Genomic DNA, 18,975 nt, shown 5'->3' on the forward strand with positions numbered 1-18,975 from the left:
ATTAATAGCCCAGGCTATTATTTGCTTAAATCACTGAAATCAACAGGCCTATATGTGGGAGAGGCGTCTATATGGGACAGGCCTTTAATTACGTTCACACAAAATTGTTGCTCAGCAAATTGTTATACATCTGAGGAAAAAATGAACTGCTTGGCAACCAGACCCAGCATCTAATTTAGACAGGCGTTTATTTATCAAAATGTGTAACCACACTAGGCTAGTAAAAGGGACTGGGCGTTTAATTGGGATCAGGCTTTGACTGAAGTTTTTAAATTCCACCATTGGCAACAAGTGTCTAAAGAAACAAACAAAAGTCAAAATGTCGACTTCTCTTATAAACCAGATCAGACTTAACAATATTTTGGCCATGACAAGTATTTTGTTTTAAAATTTATTTTATTTGCCAATGTTTATAGTCATCCGTGGTGCAGTGGTTAGCATTGTTGCCTCACAGCAAGAGGGTTCCTGGTGTAAACCCAGGGTCGGGGAGCCCTTCTGTGTGGAGTCTGCATGTTCTCCCTGTGTCAGCGTGGGTTTTCTCCAGGTACTCCGGCTTCCTCCCACACTCCAAAGACATGCAGGTTAACTGGTGACTCTAAATTGTCCGTTGGTGTGAATGTGAGTGTGAATGGTTGTCTGTCTCTATGTGTCAGCCCTGTGATAGTCTGGTGACCTGTCCAGGGTGTACCCTGCCTCTTGCCTAATGTCAGCTGGGATAGACTCCAGCCCCCAGCAACCCCTAGCAGTTACGGAAAAAGAATGAATCAATTAAAAGTCCTAGGTTGACAACATCACTTTAGTATCATCAGCAAAATATAAATGTAATGTAAAATTGCCTATGTGAGTGTTACACAGCTGTTATACTACATTATTAGACTATTATTACTGATGCATTAAAGTGTTAAGTAGCATTTTACTGTTGAAGAGGGGTTAATTTTAATCTTGCATACTGATGGGTAGTTTAATCTCTAATGTATTCATAATCTCATATTTTATAAGCTCACCATAACTCTGAGCCTGTAAAGTAACTAGTGAGTAAAACTCTAACTCTAGCATGAAATTGAAATACTCAGTTAAAGAATTAGAAACAAGTAACACACTACATGACACTACTACAGGAAGGACGTCCTTTTTAGAAATGTAAATGAAAAGCCTGGAGATAAAAGAATACATGTTGATTCACGATGAGAAGGAAGAAGCAGGAGATGAAAGCTGCGTGCCACCTGAGGTCGCAGCGGTCGGTACAGCCGGCAGGTACGGCAGGTTTCATGGTTATTTAAGCAGAACATACAGTCACACAGCTGATAGACAGAATGGATGAGACCTGCAGTATGAAATACGATTTTAGCAGATGGGCAACATGATGAACCATTACATTATGTATGATGAGTGCCAGTTGGCTTTAGGCTGTTCTGAAAGATTTATTTCAGTCAAGCCCACTCACTCCACATGCACTTGCAAGATAGAGACAGACCTATTCTGGTGCAGTTCAAATAGTCTCCTAAAATACACTGTAGTCTGTAACACCTCTCAAGGATCACTACAATATTCCTACAACATCTCTGTTTATAATATCGCTGAGATGCAATAACTTGTTGGGTCGCAGGTCCAACCTGAATGGACCTCAAGTGACTCGCCAAAAGTGTCAGCTTTGTAAAAAACACACTTTTTTTTTTGAAGGACAGTGAATTTCCTGCGCAGAGAAGCTACTTTGAAATGTAATTTTCTGCTGTAGAGTGAGCGACGACTGGACAGCTACATGACAGAGACAGCAAACTAGCCCAACAACACAGCCAAATGCAAGTATGACACTGAATATATAAACTGTGTGGACCTTGAACTAATGACTAAGGAGAAATCTGGACCAGTTAGGAACCACTGCTAGAAGTAACTATATCAGTTATCTTTCTGGTATTGTTAATCTTGCTTATATTTCACATTTCAACAACAGTTAAGCAGGAATTTATACTTGTGCGGAAGACCTTACGCCGTAGCCTACGCATGTCGCCCACGCTGTTGTGAGCATTTATACTTGTGCGGTGGTGTGTCTGTGTCACTCTGCAGTTACACCTCCAGAACACTAGTTGACAGTGAGGTTTCTGTGAAGTGCTGTAAAGTTAAGTTGATTCAAAACACACCTAAAACACACAACATGGCTTAATAGCGACAGTTTCAAACTCAAGTACACAAATCAGCTTCACTATAACTCGCAGCATTCACAGACAAACACTTGTCTTTATCTGGACACATTTTCCCCACAAATATAGCATGCTAACGCTATTAGCACAAGCCTATGGCATTTTTAAATGTATACATGAGCCTAGCAGCTGGCAAACTTTTCCTCTACTTACATGAATCCACATTAACAAAAGTAATGTTACAAAGTTCGACTCCATTACCACTCACAAGGTTCACTGACAAAACTGTCTTATACTAAACACGTTTTGCAAACAAATATAACATGCTAACGTTATGTGCACAAGCCTTTATTTTACATTGTATAAATTAGCCTAGCAGCTAGCGAACTTTTCCTTTACTCACATGAAACCAGGGAAGACAGCAACATTAACAAAGGTAATGTTAAAAAATTCGGCTCCATTACGACTCACAAGGTTCACTGACAAAACAACTGTCTTATACTAAACACGTTTTCCAAACAAATATAACATGCTAATGTTATTAGCACCAGCCTATGGCATTTTACATTGTATAAATTAGCCTAGCGATGAGCGAATATTTCCTCTGTTCATATGAAGCCAGGATAAATCTCTAAGTATAAATCACACACAAGACTTAAAATGCTATTTTGTGGAGGCTTTACTGTCTTTGCAATTTGCCGTTTCTTATCTGTGAAACTAAAAGTAAATAAAAGCTTTCCACTGAGGGAAATGGTAAAGAAAAAACGGTGTAGGCAACGTGCGTAGGGTCTGCTCCACAAGTTTAAATCCCGTTTAAGAGTGATTCCCGCTCAGAGATCTGCTCACTTTACATTATCGCTTACTTGTTTAATTTGTTGCACTGTACCTGAATTGTTAATGAGGTATCAATTAATTATGTTAGACATACAAGATAGTGCAAACTGTATTGTAATACTGAAGTGATGTACCAAGTTTCGTATCTGAGGTTTGCACAAATGAACAATGCCAACATCTGTTCTGGTGATAGGGTTGACAAATCCTTCCCAAGTGATGATAACCAATTAATATAAAATGAAATATTCATTTTCAGGGTAACAGAATTTATTTGAATTAGCCATGAATGTCGAGGAGATAACACATTGTTCCTATTCAATTCACATTATTCTGTTTCATGTTTTAATTGATCTACTTTATGTAATGAAAACTGTATTCATTTACAAGACAAGCATGTACTGCATAATGTGCTGCTGACTTATATCCATAAAAATAAAACAATCATATTCTATGAGCTACACCTCCTGTGTTACAATACACAGACAGATCTCTTAATCCTATATACAAATGTTCACACACATGCCTAACACCTCACAAAGACAAATCCATGTGAGTCACTGCACCTCACAGAATAAAATGTCCACGTTTTTGTCATGACGGTTATAAAATAAGGCAGTTTTAATCACCGAGTGTTGACCTTTTTTTTTTTTTCCCTTTAGTTAAAATCTCACTCTAATATGAATACTCATTTTCTTCCTCTTGTTACAACGACAAAGGCAGCCTCAGTTCTCATGACGACAGCCGGTTTCTGTGAATGTTTTTCTCCATGATTAATGTTTTTTTTTTTTTTTTTTTTTCCAGTCTACTTCCCTGAAAAAATGACACATGTAGGCACTGCGTCCAGACTGCGGTCATTAATCCACAAAGATGAAAACACACATCTTTGATCAGCCAGGGTTAACTGTGAAAAGAGAGAGAGAAAGAAAATTATGTGAAAACCTGGGATGCTACCAACAGAATGGCTGCACTTCAAAGGCACACCCACACAAAATCCACACATATTAAACCAGGAAGCTATTCACAAGCCACACAATGCACGAGTGAAATGCATAAAAAGCAGACAGATATGGGAATAATCTTGGTCTGCATGTTCACAAGGAGTGAAATTTGAAGTCCATTTTCAGATATACAAGTGCCTACATATACCGTACAAACTCTCATGTTTGCAGCTAGCCTGGCTCTACCCAAAGGTATTCTGGATATTATACTGTTTTTTTAAATTGCTTTTTTTTTTTTTTTTTTTTTAACAATGTCTCATATAGAAGTGCTAGTAGGCTGATTTTGTTACTTTCGGACAGAGCCAGGCTAGCTGTTTCCCCAGTTGCTAGTGTTTATGCTAAGCTAAGCTAACTGGCTGCAGCTCCATATTCACAGCTGCATTTCAGAGTGATATCCATTTAGCAGTGGTGAAATTTTAATGTTATGTGATGTAAGCTAACGTTAAATGTCTTGCCTTTTATTTAATTTTTTGTTGGCTTTGCTGACAGACAGACAGACTGCTAGCTGCATTAGCAACTGGAAACATGGTGCCCACTGCCAACCCTGAAGTCTCCACTGGTTGGCCTTGGCCACTTTGCACTGAGCACCATCCTGGTAAGGTGGGAGCTAAGCTAGCTTGCAGCGCTGCTTATTTGTGATTACCACTGGTGACGTCGTCCTGGTGGTGGGATGCCGTTGTTGTGGAAACATGGTAGTCACCCTTGTGTCTACTCCCATCTCACTCCTGTGAGTAAATGGCTTCATTTTGATCTGCAAAACCCCTTTAGCACTCTTAACTATGTTAGCACCACTAGCCACGCTGACACTGCTAACAGTGCTAACAGTAGCTAACAATGCTAAAGGGGGTTTGCGGCTTAAAACTGAGCCACTTACTCACTGGAGTGACCTGAGGGGAGACTGAAAGGTGGGCACAATGTTTCCACAGCAATACTGCGGGGTCAGGACCATTGATGTATAAAGAGAACTGGATACAGCTCTGGAGGCAGGACCTCGTTCATCCCTGTGAAAGTTGCTTAGTGGTGCATGAATCCAAAAACCAAACTACCACATATGAAATCATCCAGATGATCGGCGCTGCTTCCGCGTCATAGAGCAAGCGCACTAGCGCTAACTTGAATGGGGATATAATGATTTAATCTTGTGGCTCTCTTCTATTTCCAAATGTTATTGGACTGAACAGATGGAACGAGTTACTCTGCGGCAGTTGTAACACTAAAAAAATGTATTCACTGATTTATAGACATCTCTTTCCCAATATAAGTCTTTGGGGAAAGAGACTTTTTGGGCCCAATGGCATCACATGACAGACATGGGTGTTGTAATTCCACTGTTAAGCCACAACTAAAATTGAGTTCAACGGCTGCCGCAGATCCTGGGAGCCTGGTCAGGACGGTGTTATGAGCAGTAATCCCCCAATGAGCGGCTCCTTTAGCTAGCTCCCAACTGACTCAAGTGGTACGCAGTGCAGTAACCTGAAGAGCAGCAAAATTTACCTACAGACTGACATGCTATGAAAAACATTCTCAGCAGATAACTACTGCCTTAATATTCTACTTCTTGCAAAAATTATTACTGCCAAATCAGTCTGCTTTTTGTGCACTAAGCATGTGCAGCAAGCAAATTCCCCCAAACCATAAAACTATTCTTGTAACAAGGATGAAGTCCAAACATCAAGTTCATGTCTTCACACTCAACTGCAAATTTAGAAATCACACAAAAACATGCCTCTGGCCACATTAAGGCCTCCTATTAACTGCAAACACACATGCAGAGGTACAGTTACCCTCTGTCCCCCCTCTTTCACTTCCTTCAGAAGAACATATCATCATCATCATCATTATCGTCATCATCCAATGGCCAACTCCAGTCTTTCAGGCCAAACTCAAGCAATCTGAAACAGTAAGTATGGAGGTTCATTGAGGGGTAAGAAGCCTTTAGTGCTTTATGATCTGCTGGGGCAATACATGCCAGGCTCAGCAGGGGGCAGTGTAGAGCTGTGAGTAGTTTAGTGAGCGGCTCAGTCCTGCTTGTTATGATGAGGGGGGTGTTACTGGACACACAGCACAGCGTTTTGGAGGGCGGGCAGGTGCAACAAGCTCTTCTACTTACAGTCTCCCAGCATGAGAGACGTTAGAATGGTGGGGTCGGGGTCAGAGGTCAGTGGAGGATGATACGGAGCATGGGGCCAGTGCTGAGGGATGAGAGCCAGTTAGGTCGTGGCTAAGAGCAAACTTTGACAACTGATGTCTTAATCAATCACAGAAAACAAGACAGTTACAGTTAGTGACTACCATACTGGTTTCCTACTCAACTAGGTGGCTACTGACGGGAATCCCCAAAAACACAAGGTCTCTCCGATGGAACCGTTCTGTTCCATCCCCATTTTTGGTCCCCCCTCTGTTGGGGTACCTGGCACACAGATCTGGTACTAAACGGTGGAGCTGTGAACTCTGCAGTCTGATTGGTCAATAGAGGACGGTCACTCTGTTAAGGGCTGAGTTGTGGCTTTTTTTAACCACTGTTCGTACTGTGGCAAGTTTTACATTAGTAAACTATAACTATAAAAATAAAGGATGTTTTGCTGACTCTCACTGCAGCCTTTTTTGTTTGTTCTGAAAATGTCGGCGTGCAGCCTCTTTCTGTGGACGATAAACGAGGTGCAGACTTCCATCTGTGTCACCGATAATAAGGGAAATACAGTGAGTGCTGGACGGAGCAGCGAGTGACAACAACCTTGTCCACTTTTAAGAGTACTGTTTGTGGTGGAAACCCTAGGGTCTAGGTACCATGTCTGAAGGGTTACTTTTGGTTCCAAAGGTACCATACCGAAAGTGTTTGGTGGAATCAGGGCTATAGATGCCCACACTGGCTTACAAGCAGACTATCAGCATCCACGTATGCAGGTGTGAGACCAAATATACAAATAAAAGGAAAACATTGTCAATATAATCTGTATGCCTTTATACTGGTGTACTATCCAGTCTTTGATTTTTAGAAATAAAACCAGCCCACACTTTGCCACTCAGTCCAACTTTTCATTTTCATCAAATTAAACTAATTCATGATTTCTGTTCTGCATTCTTACAAAGGTTCATGCAGATTATTATATAAAGTATGAACGTGCACTCAGAGCACAGGCTGACTACGTAGCTCACAGATGCGTGCACACCCATGTTGGAGCATTAATGTTGTATACAGCACTGTGCAAATGATTCAGGCATCCTGTTTAAATCAAGAAATCCTGTGTCAGCCACCACTTTTGGCCTCTTTTACCTGCAAATATCTGAATAACTAAATTTTAAACCAAACTTTACATAAAAAATAATCCTTTTTTTTTTTTTTTAAGATTAGCTCATATTTTTAGTATTTTACCCTGATTTTTTTTTGTCCCATAGTTTACAGTAAATTAAGTTCTCTTGTGACACTGACAGGAATGGGGCCAAACAAAAGTGAGCTGCAGATTAAAGTCCTTTGCACACTAAGTCCGTTCTTTTCCTCCGAAAGTGTCACATGTCTGAAAATAAATACAACCTCACGTGTCAATCATCTTTGCACACTGAGTTTGAAACTTTATAAAATAACAAACAGTGACTCTGACCTTTGAATAAGATGGTTATATCATGTGTAAACAGTCATTGCAGAAACAAAAAAGTCAAAAATCTCCTGTGTGCGGTAAAATCTTCCCCGTCCTCACCTGGGCTTCCCTGACGGCTGTTGCTGTCTGCTGGGCTGGACCTTGATGGCTCCGCGATGTCTCGCCGACATATGAGGCGACCCCCTGGGTGAAGGCCGCGGAGAGGCTTGTGGAGACGAGCGCGCTGTTGCTTCAGGAAGGCTGTTTTGTATTGCTGCGGGAGGACTCAACGTCGGGTGTTTCCTCGGGATGCGTTTCAGGAGGTTACTGACCCAGCGCTGCTGGTCCTCCTTGGAGTTGGCCAGCAGAAGCAGCTCTTTGGCGGTGGACATGTCATAGTTCACTGTGAAAGGAAGGGATTTAAATCAGATTAGAAACAAGAGTTCTGTGGTTTTAACAGCTGTTTTTACAAAGTAATCAAATCAAGTAATTTTCCAACATAACAGCCAAGCCACACTGAAGGACCAGAAAAACAGAAACACTGCATTACATTTATGCTGAGTTTTATATTTTCTTGTATGCTGGCTAAATTCTATGGTGCAATTTCATGCTGCACATTATGGTAGTGTTGTGTTGGACTGCAGTACACTGAAAAATGTTTATAATATTTTGCCAAAAGGTGTCCAAAAGCACGCACATTCAGACGATGAACACTAGGTGCTGGACAAGAGATAATGCAACAGACAGAAATAAAGAGTATGCACATTAGACTATGCTCCCATGAACATATATTTAATTTAATTACCACCTTGGTGATGTTTCCAGTAATGTTACCTGACCTGGCAGAGTAGGTTTTTGAAGGTGTGTCTCTATGTTGTGTTTTATCTGATGAAGACCATAAAGCTCTCAACGTCACCTCAGTGGTAATTAAATTAAAAATATGTTCATGGGTGTGGGTTTTCTCCAGGTTCTCCGGCTTCCTCCCACAATCCAGAGACATGCAGGTTAGGTTAACTGAGGACTCTGTATTGATTGTAGGTGTGAATTTGAGCATGGATGGTTGTCTGTCTCTATGTGTCAGCCCTGTGATAGTCTGGCGACCTGTCCAGGGTGTACCCTGCCTCTTGCCCAGTGTCAGCTGGGATAGGCTCCAGCTTTAAGCCTGATTTATGGTCCTGCGTTAAATCAACGACGTCGCTACGTCGTAGGGTACGTGGCTATGTCAACGACGTCGCTACGTCGTAGGGTACGTGGCTATGCAGAAGGCTCGCCGTAGCCCCTGGCGTAGCCTGACGTGCACCTCCCCAAAAATGTAACTACACGTCGAGGCGACGCAGACCAAGTGCAGACCGAGAGGGCTGTGATTGGTTTGCTTGGTAGCAACACATTTCCGGTTCCATATTTCCAGATTGCGCCATCCCCGCCATCTCCACATCTTCTGTTGCGATGTAGATGTTGCAGTATTAAGGCCCATTTATGCTCAACGTTCAATACGGATACGGATACGGACGGAGCCGTCTGTCCGTGCTCCGCGTTCATTTCTCTGTGACCGGAAAAGCTGGAAGCTAAACAAAGAATCAACTAGAGATGACGATAACCATTCAGGAAAGGAACGCAGCCTCCTACCGCTCTGGCGGTGAATTGCACCGCGACGAAATGGAGTGACGGAGAAGTTCGAAGGGTTCACGACGGCGTCACGACAACGACGTAGTTATGTCGTAGGTACACCGCAGGACCATAAATCAGGCTTTACCATGACCCTGTGCCAGGATAAGCAGTAACTGATTTATAGAGCTGAAACTACCAATTATTTTTTTTGACCAAAAGGTCATTAATTGGCAACAATTTGAAAAACGATACAATCATTAGAATTGTCATTTTTCAAGCAAAAAATGACAATTTCCTGACATCTTGCAGTCTAAACAATAAATCAGAAAATAAATCAATGATTAATTGATGAGGATTTACTAATTGCCCCTCTTTAAGGTAAGCTGTGCAGCAATTGTAGGCTACTGTTTGTAAACAGAATCACAAGGAAAAGTGAAAGCCAAAGCCCGCTTTATCTTCCTGGCATTTTGCATTGCTTTTTTTTATTTATTTAGTTATTCTCTGCGTCGTGTCTGCAATTTTCGTAGCTTCCTCTTTGATGTGTGCTGCTTATTGTCTGGCACCTGGTTGCTGACTTTCTTATAAAGTTCCAACCTCAAGTGTGCGCTGCATCCTCAAACTTCCCGAACATGGCAAAATAGGATGAACATCAGAAAATACAGGCTGAGGGCAGATACTCTGCAGATAAATACATCGCCACACGCTTCTTCTGTATGAACCTAAACATTACTTTTTAGAAATATTCTGCATAATATACCTTTAATATCTAATAAAATAGGTTTCTATAGTGGGAAATCCAGCAGCTGCTGAAACAAGCAGAATCGTGGTGGTGTACAACTTAATGCTGGCTCCACAGAAGAGGTTAAGTTCCCTATCATCTCTTGACTGAGCGTTCTTACCCTTGCAGGGCACAATCACTTCCTCCTTTTTGTCCAGGTGATCCTTGTGGCACTTGGTGCGACAGCGGCGGCACTCGAGGGCTGGCGGGGGCTTGAAAACATGCCACAGGGGCCGAGTGCAGGCCTCGCAGCTGGATGGGAAGTGGTACAGAGTGATTATGAACTCGTGGCCCTTGTGGCTGATGTAGGAGGGACGTTCACCAAATGCCGCAGGCTCAACTGCGACCTCCTGATCCCGTTTGATCTCGCCTTCGTTGGCATACAGGATCTTTGGAAAGAAAGGAGAGGGAGAGGAGTTTTATTGAGGGTTTATTAAGGCAGGCAGTTGAATTGAGAGAACCTCATTTATACTGACAGTCTGAGCGGAGGGAGAGGGGAAAGAAAGAAACGGTAACAGGAAGTGTCCTAGCTCATTACCTGGAATATCCTTGGAATTTCTCTGGCTTCTGCACGGTACACATCAGTTTGAGTGACAGGGCGGACATGAAACAGCTTACTGTTGGATGGAGAGAGACAGAATAGTTGAGAGTAGACCATGGTGATTAAGTGCAATTAATAAGGGTACAAAAATATCATAATGTGTAGCAGCCAATATGTATACTTAGACGAGTCAGTTTCCTCTTTTAAGGGACTTTACCCTGATTGTATTCTACTGATTTTTAAACAGTCATTATTTTTTACTGCTGCTTTAAAGTTTGCCTTTTGTTCTTATTCTGTATTTTATCTTATTTTTGCTTTTAGCCACACTAGCAGCATGGCTGTCCACTTCTTAGGCCCCAACAGGTCCTCTGACTTTTCCTCCAGTGCCACCATGAGGGTCACATTTTTAGTTTTCAGTGTAATGTAACTACTGGATGGATTTGGAAGAAATATTCATGTCCCCTTCAGGATGAAGTCAAATATTAAATATTAAATTTGTCCAATGCTTTGGTTTATGTTCAAATACCTCCAAAAGTAATGACTTTCTCACCAGCCTCAGTACTTTGTGTTTAGTGCTAATTAGCAAATGTTAGCATGCTAACACGCTCAACTATGATGGTGAATACAAGGAACTGATTTCTGTTACCACTGACATTGTGAGCACGTTAGCATGTTGATATTAGGATTTAGTTCAAAGTACTTTTGTGTCTAACATGCTAGCATGTCTGTTTATGATGATGTTAGTGATGCTAGCGCTGCTACCAGGTCTGTTTATGATGATGTTAGTGATGCTAGCGCTGCTACCATGTCTGTTTATGATGATGTCTGTTTAGCATGATGATGTTAGCATTTAGCTCAAAGCATTTCTGTGCCTAGCATGCTAGCATGTCTATTTATGATGTCTGTTTAACATGATGTTGTTAGCATTAAGCTCAAAGCACTTCTGTGCATAGCATGCTAGCATGTCTGTTTATGATGATGTTAGTGATGCTAGCACTGCTACCATTTTTGTTTATAATGTATGTTTAACATGATGATAGCATTATCAGAAGACGGAGATCTCTGTCTGGTGGCGAGACTAACATTAAGCTCAAAGCACTCCTGCGCTTCGCATGCTAGCATGTCTGTTTATGATGATGTTAGTGATGCTAGCGCTGCTACCATGTCAGTTTATGATGATGTTAGCGTTTAGCTCAAAGCACTTCTGTGCCCAAGTACGACCTCACAGAGATGCTAGCATGTCCGTAGGCTCTTCCCTACAAAGGTTAACTACAGTAACTATGCTAACACTGAAACTGAGAGAAATGGTTACAAAGTTTTTTGACTGTTCAGCCCAATATGTTTTATCCATTTTCTCTAGAACAGAGCTTGAAGATTGAACCAAGGTATTTTGTCACAAGACAGAACAGACATCCAAAGGTTTAATTTGGATAATTTGATTAATTTGGAGGGAGTTGTAGTTACTGCAGCTAACCTTTGCAGGCAGTTCTGTTAAGTTAAGTAAATGCATTTTACCATCATAAGAAATGTTTGGTATTACATGTTCAAACCCCGCTTTAAATGACTTACTCAATGTCCAGGGTCATGAAAGGGTTGGCCTGCTCTCGGTCCTGCTCGCTGTTGTAGAACAGGATCTTCTTACTGCTCACAACTATATACTTTAAAGGAAAAGGCAACAAGGGCCAAACAATTAGAGCGGGATATGACTAAACGGTAGTGGTATTTGCTAAGAAAACAGATGTGTATATGAAATATAGCGGTGGATACATTACTTTTTTTTCCCAGCCAAACCGCTTTTCTTTCTTGTTAGGAACTGAAATCCAGCCCTCCAGCCTGGAGTCTAATTTGCAGAGAAAAAAAAAAAACAGGAAGATGTTAACACAAAGAGGAGAACTGCCTTCAATCGTGTAAACCACTTGAAAGAACACCTTGACATTTCCAAATGGCAGCATTTTCTTTAAACAGCCCTCATCACTTGGGAGAGGAAATGATTCCTCGTTAAAACCAAAGGGCAAGTGGCAGGAAGCTTTGCCACTTGGTCTCAGCAGCAGATTATTCAGTGGGAGCTGTGCGGATTATAGGGAATCTGCAGCACACAACACGGTGTCTGGTGAGGAAAAATAAGCTCAAGTGGAAAGCTTTTTGTTCTAGGCTCAGGAAAAACTCCACACACAAACTTCACTCTTGGAGAAATGTCCACATCTTTTGCAGTGGAATACATTTCAGCAAAGCAGGCCATCATCAAGCTGTGAGTATTCAGATGTCCGGTTAATATTAAAAAGGATTAAAGCACAGCAGAGACAGAGTCAAGGGTAAAGGGATTAGTTGAAACTTTGCAGGACTGAACCAGGGTTGGGGGTATTTCTTTCACATATTAATTAATTTAGGAAAAAAGTCAAATTTTAAACCAGTGTAACATTGCTGGGTCATTGTATCCCCATCCCAGGTTTGCACCGCCATGCAGGGTCACCTGCAGGTTCAGCCTCAGGGGGCTGTTCGTAGGTGAGGGCCAGGGGACGGTGGCCCTGCTCCACCTGCCCGTCATATTCTTCTTCGTTGTCGTTGTCAGAGTCAGAATCGAAGAGAGAGTGGGCAGAGTGAAGGTTGGGTCGTGTGTCGATGCGCACAGATTTGTGTGTGCGCTGGTAGGTGAAGGACATTGATTCGGAGGTGTGAGAGTGAGTAATGCGCACTGTGCCGGACCCCGAAGAGAGAGGTTAAGGTGAAAGGAGGTGGGGGAGGAAGAGGCATAAAGAGGAAAAGGTCAGCAACAATTGGCCTGGAAGAGACTCAACGTCAAAACAAAGGAAACAGGGAGAACTCAGGAAGAGGGGCTGCAGGAATTGGAATGCAGGAAGTGTATTTGATGCTTTGAATGTACACTAAACAACAATATAAATGCAGCACTTTTGAGTTGAAATGAAAAAATCTCTGACTTTTTCAATGCATACGAAAGACTTTTCTTTCAATTTTCATATCCAAATTTGTTTAAAGTGTGTTAGTGAACACTTTGCCAACATTATCCATAACCCATCCACCTGACAGGTCTGGCATATCAACATGGAGGATTATTACACAGGTGTGTCTTCGGCTAGTCACAATAAAAGGCTACTTTGAAATGTTTCGTTTTGCCTGTGAATTAAATGCTCATTTCACGACCATAAGCCGTCTCCAATGCCATTTCTGAGAATTTGGCAGTACATCCAACCAGCCTAGTGAGCCAGTCCTGGACCTCCACATCCAGCTTCTTCACCTGCAAGATCATCTGAGGTCATCTTCAACTGCAGGGTCATCTGGCTGGTTAGAAGAAGCTGGATGTGGAGATCCTGAGCTGGTTGAATGTACTGCCAACTTCTCAGTAAAGACATATGAGACAGCTCTGGTGGACGTTCCTGCTGTCAGCATGCCGATGGCAAGCTCCCTCAAAACTTGTGACGTCTGTGGCATTGTGCTGTGTGATCAAACTGCACATTTTAGAGTGGCCTTTTATTGTGATCAGCCCAAGGCACACCTGCGTAGTAATGATGCTGGTTAATCAGCATCTTGATATGCCACACCTGTCAGGTGGATGGATTATATCAGCAAAGTTCTCACTAACACACATTTAAACAAATTTGTGAACAAAATTTGAGCAAACTAAGCCTTTTGATAATTTGAACTCATATTTTTTCCCCCCCCAGAAACAAAAGAGTTGTGTTTGAATTTTTGTTCTTTGTACATGTGGGTGCCAAATCATAGGAGGATGGGTGTGAGATGAAGACTCCTTTGTTTGCCTACCTGGGTATCCGTCACCCATGTCCAGGTCGTTTCCACTGCTGATGCTGGTGGAGTCCAGAGAGTGAACGCTGAGGGAAGAGATCTGGCAACGCAGCTGCTCGATATCGCTGTCTTTGCTGTCCAACGCCATCTGAAGCTCCAGACGCACCTGGTTCTCTTCTGCTATCAGCTAAATAACAGACACAAGCAGACTTTAACTGCAGTTCAGGGTGTTTACTCTTGTTTGTAATTTGCAAAAGAGCTGATAACGTGTTTATATTCATGCTATTTGTTCGGTGTACTGACCGCCTGCATATCCATCATCTCTCTCTGGTATTTGATGATGGTGCTGTTGAGCTTCTCCTTCTCTGCTCTCAGCTCCAGCTGCAGCTTCCTGTTCTCCTTCTCCTTCCTGTGCACCTCGGTGCCGGTGCCTCGGTGGCCGCCTCGCACCGTCTCCCTCCTGTTCATCACCTCGGCCAGCTTGTTGACAGCCTGGAAGCAAAAACGCAGCAATAAAGCTTTTCAGAGATTTACTTGTGATTATTGTGAACTCAGGAAGGTCTGCAGGAAAATCAAAGTTACTGCGAGATAGATTTCTTAAAAACTTGTTTCAGATCTCAGTGATTTTGCCCCGAGTTCAACACAAAGCCTGCAGCTGAACATTATTCTTAACAACAAATGATGTGACATAACAGTCGTAAAAAGTCAGACGGTAAAAGTAGGAGACTATAGAAAATATCCCAGGCCTTCCAGACCTGTGTAGGCGCCCAGACACACACCTGAATTTTTAGTGTCCTTTCATTCTGCAGCTGCTTTTCAAAGGACAGTTTGAGCGAGTTCATGTGCTTCTCCTCCTCCTTGGCTTTCTGGAACTCTGTATAAATAACAGATACTTACTGAACATAAGTTTTACAGAAGTAATCCATAAATTACAAGTCTGAAGACCAGTATTCTGCCGATCTGCAGACACTTGCTCCCCTGATGAAGAGATTAATGGCTACTTTTCATGACATTTTTACAGCCCTCTCCCTATAAATCATCCAGATATGTCAGATGGTTTTTTTTAACACATTTTCCAGGACTGAGGGAAATGTCGTTCCAGTAGTAATCAGTTCTCTTTTTGTGGCGCTCGTTAGCTCCGAATGACACTCACGTTGCTGCATGTCTTTCAGCTGGTTGTTGAGCTCCTCTTTCTCGCTGGCCAGGTTAGCCACATCCACCGTCAGAGTGCGGTTGGACTCCTCCAGCTGTGGGGACGTCAGGGTAGAGGTGAGGTGAGTGTCAAAGAAACAAGGAAGATAACTAAATGGCACATTTAAAAACAGGTCACCAAATGCTTAACATTAATAAGAACTGGAAGAAGAAATAAGAAAGAGACAATGTACTACATTAGTAGATTTTTAGGAGGAGATCATGCATTTGGTCGTGTGTGTCTAAGTGTGTGTAACTGTGTCTGCAGCATATCTCGAACGCTACTGGACCAGGATCAGCCTCATATTTTGTGTGCACATTGATGACTGTGTGCTCATGGACCTCTCACGGTTGCGGTGATTCGCAATTGTTAAAAAAAATGTTTTATTCCATCACTGACCGCAAACTCCTCTTAACCAACTGGGGCGGGCTGCAATTCCTCCACAAAGTCATGGAGCAAAAGGCATTTCCAGCAATCAGCTAGGCCAGGGGTCAGCAACCTTTACTGTCAAAAGAGCCATTTTTGGCCAAAAAAGCTCTCAAATAATCTGCCTGGAGCCGCAAAACATGTTTGAGCCTTGTAATGAAGGTAACAGTAAGTTTAAATTCACCCATTAACATTACTAATAGGTCTAAATATGCCTTTACTGATATGTTTTACAAGGCAGCTACTCCGCAGTGGGCTATTTATGATTGTTTGGTACTTTAACTTAGCAGGGTTGGCTGTAAAAGCAAACGAATATGCCCACACACTGTTTAATTCTCGACTCTCCTCCAAGACTTTTTTCGATCTGGAATCCATAGCTAGCTTTGCTAGGGAGGTCCAAGACAAGCCATTGCTATTAAGGTTCAGCAAAATTTAAAGTAAAAGGCGATAGGCCGTCTGACGAACATTTAGTTGATGAAATGTAAAAGCTTTTTTTTTTTTTTTTTAAACTCTGAAGAGGCTACACATGTTTACAATACCGAATGTAAGAATCACTCAAGGACTATGACAATGAAAAATTGAAATCAAAATGTTAAGAAATAGCCATTATTAATTTCTTTATAATTTTTTGCCAAAGCCACAGGGAGCCACTGGAGAAGGGCAAAAGAGCCACAGGTTGCCTACCCCTGAGTTAGGCTAAAATCAACAAGCCACACTGTTGCAGGTCACATTTTGACCTCCGTCGTGGGCCTTAAACTGACATCCATAGAAAAGTTTTTTGATAGATTTTATTATTTCAGTTAATTTTTAGAACAGGAACATGTAAATAACAATAAAGAATGATTAAAAAAATGTCTACAATACATCACTGTAACCAAGTATTTGGTGACCTGTTCTGTACATAATTTTAAAATGCTTAAATAAATGTTGGTTTGTTTGTTTTTTTTTTGTTTTTTTACTTCTTATTGATTACTTTTAGTCTGTCATTTGTCTTTTTGGCAATATGTGACACCTGAGCAGATTGGCTTAATTTCTTTCACAAACATGGGAAGGAGGCAATGAGCAATGAATGATGACCCAAAAATATTGCAAAAAATTATAACCAGAGAAATACAAACCAAAAAATTTGTAAAAAAGAAATTAGTAAAAATAAATTAAAAATGCAATAATAATAATAATAATTAGAAATATAGTTTTTGCCAAGCTTTCTTTTTTCCTAGGTTTTTTTTCTTCCATAATTTTCTTTATCTATTAATTTTTTTGCAATTTGTGGGACATTTCTTACCAAGCTGCTCATTGCCTTTTTTCCCCATGTTTTTGAAAGAAATCGCATCAATTTGCTCAAAGTTCAAAGGTTTAAATACTTGCGAAAGTCGTCTGAAAGCAGCACAAGGAAAGTGACGTCGCTCCAGGTTGTTATTTAAACAACAAAAACTTCCTGGATGTAATTAATAAAAAAAATCACTCTGATCTCACTGAGCTGATGGTGGCCTCCTTGTCGCTGAGCTCCTGTTTGTGTCTCGCCATCATGTCTTTAATCTCCAGCTCCTTCATTATCTTCTCCTTCTCCAGGTCCGAATACTGCTCCTCAGCGATGGAGCGAGCCAGCTGCTCAGAGTCCGCCTTGGTCAGACTGGCCTCCAGCTGGGTTGTCAGGGAGTCCCTGTGGAGAGAGCAGGAGAAGGAACTGTTATTATCTTGTTAACAAATTGCTACAGCTGGATAAATCCTACCCCTGCTGTTGTTATGCCAGTCAGAAGCAATCTGCCGTAGTGTGGACAGACTTTCATTTATGAATGACCTTTTTGTCAATGCACGATTTTCCAAGTGAGAGTTACACTGGATCAGAGTGTAACTTGTTATCCTCAGTGATCTTTGGCTGTAGTGCATCTGGGAACGCTGCTAATCTGCTCCACTCATTCAGTTAAAGGTCAAGTCCTCCATTTTGGCTGACAGAAGGCAAATAACACTAATCTGGAAAGTCTGTTACCTTCTTAAAAAACAGATAGATGTTATCTTTGTGGTGTTATCCTGCGAATGCTTCACTGCCACTGACATTTAACTCTAAAAACTCAACCTATGAATTTCACGCTAAACATGAGCATGTTACAGTCCTGGAGGATTATTAATGTGCGCCTCCTCCTGTACTGCCTTAATATGCACATTCAAAGCATCAGGAGCCGCGCCTCGTTTTCACAGATTGTGAGATGGAAGCCTGATTACAGAAACTGTTGAATATTTTTTGGCGCATGCCATTTTTGGCTTTTTTCCATGTGTACATTTTTAGAATGGAACCTACACATTGTTTTATAATTGAAACACTAGAAGATCAGCTCCTTATTTCTGCCCTCCCATATTCAGCTGTGGTTGGTGAGGTATGTCCTCGAGGCTGCGCAGCCATCAGCCACTAGGCAAGTTCCTCCAATAACGATAGCTGGTAAAATGCCCTATAGGTGCCGTTTAATTGTTCAAATTGTAGACCCTCTGATGTGTGTGCTGTTTACAACAGAGCAGAAATATCAGGTCATTTTACTGCTGCAGTGTTTGAGCTGGTTACCTCTCCTCCTGATATTCTGCCAGTCGCTGCTGCAGCTCTTTGTACAGCTTATTCCTCTCATCTCGCTCGTCCTTCAGCTCACGAATCTGTGTCTTGTAAAGGGTCTAAGGACAAACACAGTTTAGGATTCAGTTAATTTCTATCACAGATTCTGGACGCAGGTGGAATATAAACATTTGACCCTCTCATTGTGGAGAGATTTAGAGTTTATTTTACTAGTCTGACAATATTATGTTGTCTCTGCTGAGGGCTGTTATATTGTTTGGCAGTCACGACTGCTTGTAAACAAGGTACACAAAAGAAGAAAAATTGTTGTTAAGACTTACTGTGAAATACTGCTCAGCCTCCAGTTGGTCCTTCAGCTCCTTCAGCTGGTCACCAGCCTCCTGTTTCTCCCTGGAACAGGACCAACAATCTGTCAATCACTGCTGCTGGCCAAATAACCACCAGAGCCAAAGCACTTTCCTCAAACCACATACGATGAATCAGAGTCTCAACAACCATTTGCCAACAACGTTACAGCAAACTCAGCTGCATTATGTGTTTATGCTCAGTATGCATTATGCTTA

At 41.7% G+C, this 18,975-nt stretch overlaps 1 protein-coding gene across 4 annotated transcripts in view; it reads right to left on the reverse strand.

Annotated features, from left to right (window-relative positions):
- Positions 1–3,221: 3,221 nt before the first annotated feature.
- Positions 3,222–18,975, reverse strand: part of LOC126399121 (rho-associated protein kinase 2-like) — a 51,370-nt gene continuing 35,616 nt past the window's right edge. Inside the window, exons 20-34 of one of the 4 annotated variants that reach the window (XR_007570856.1) lie at positions 18,733–18,802; positions 18,407–18,510; positions 17,326–17,512; positions 15,385–15,478; positions 15,011–15,105; positions 14,535–14,723; positions 14,250–14,418; positions 12,943–13,164; positions 12,245–12,312; positions 12,042–12,130; positions 10,470–10,548; positions 10,053–10,320; positions 7,666–7,948; positions 3,773–3,873; positions 3,222–3,722 (exon numbers count right to left, since the gene is read on the reverse strand). Coding sequence is in view for 3 of the 4 variants with exons in the window: in XM_050058927.1 (XP_049914884.1) it covers positions 6,129–6,162; positions 7,666–7,948; positions 10,053–10,320; positions 10,470–10,548; positions 12,042–12,130; positions 12,245–12,312; positions 12,943–13,164; positions 14,250–14,418; positions 14,535–14,723; positions 15,011–15,105; positions 15,385–15,478; positions 17,326–17,512; positions 18,407–18,510; positions 18,733–18,802 (1,951 nt within the window). In the remaining variant the exon portion in view is untranslated. Of the gene's footprint in view, positions 3,874–6,080; positions 6,163–7,665; positions 7,949–10,052; positions 10,321–10,469; positions 10,549–12,041; positions 12,131–12,244; positions 12,313–12,942; positions 13,165–14,249; positions 14,419–14,534; positions 14,724–15,010; positions 15,106–15,384; positions 15,479–17,325; positions 17,513–18,406; positions 18,511–18,732; positions 18,803–18,975 lie in introns of all 4 variants that reach the window. The other 3 variants (XM_050058927.1, XM_050058928.1, XM_050058929.1) reach the window with 3 other exon arrangements.

The sequence above is a fragment of the Epinephelus moara genome, chromosome 12, assembly GCF_006386435.1.
Source record: "Epinephelus moara isolate mb chromosome 12, YSFRI_EMoa_1.0, whole genome shotgun sequence".
NCBI classification, from domain to species: Eukaryota; Metazoa; Chordata; class Actinopteri; order Perciformes; family Serranidae; genus Epinephelus; species Epinephelus moara.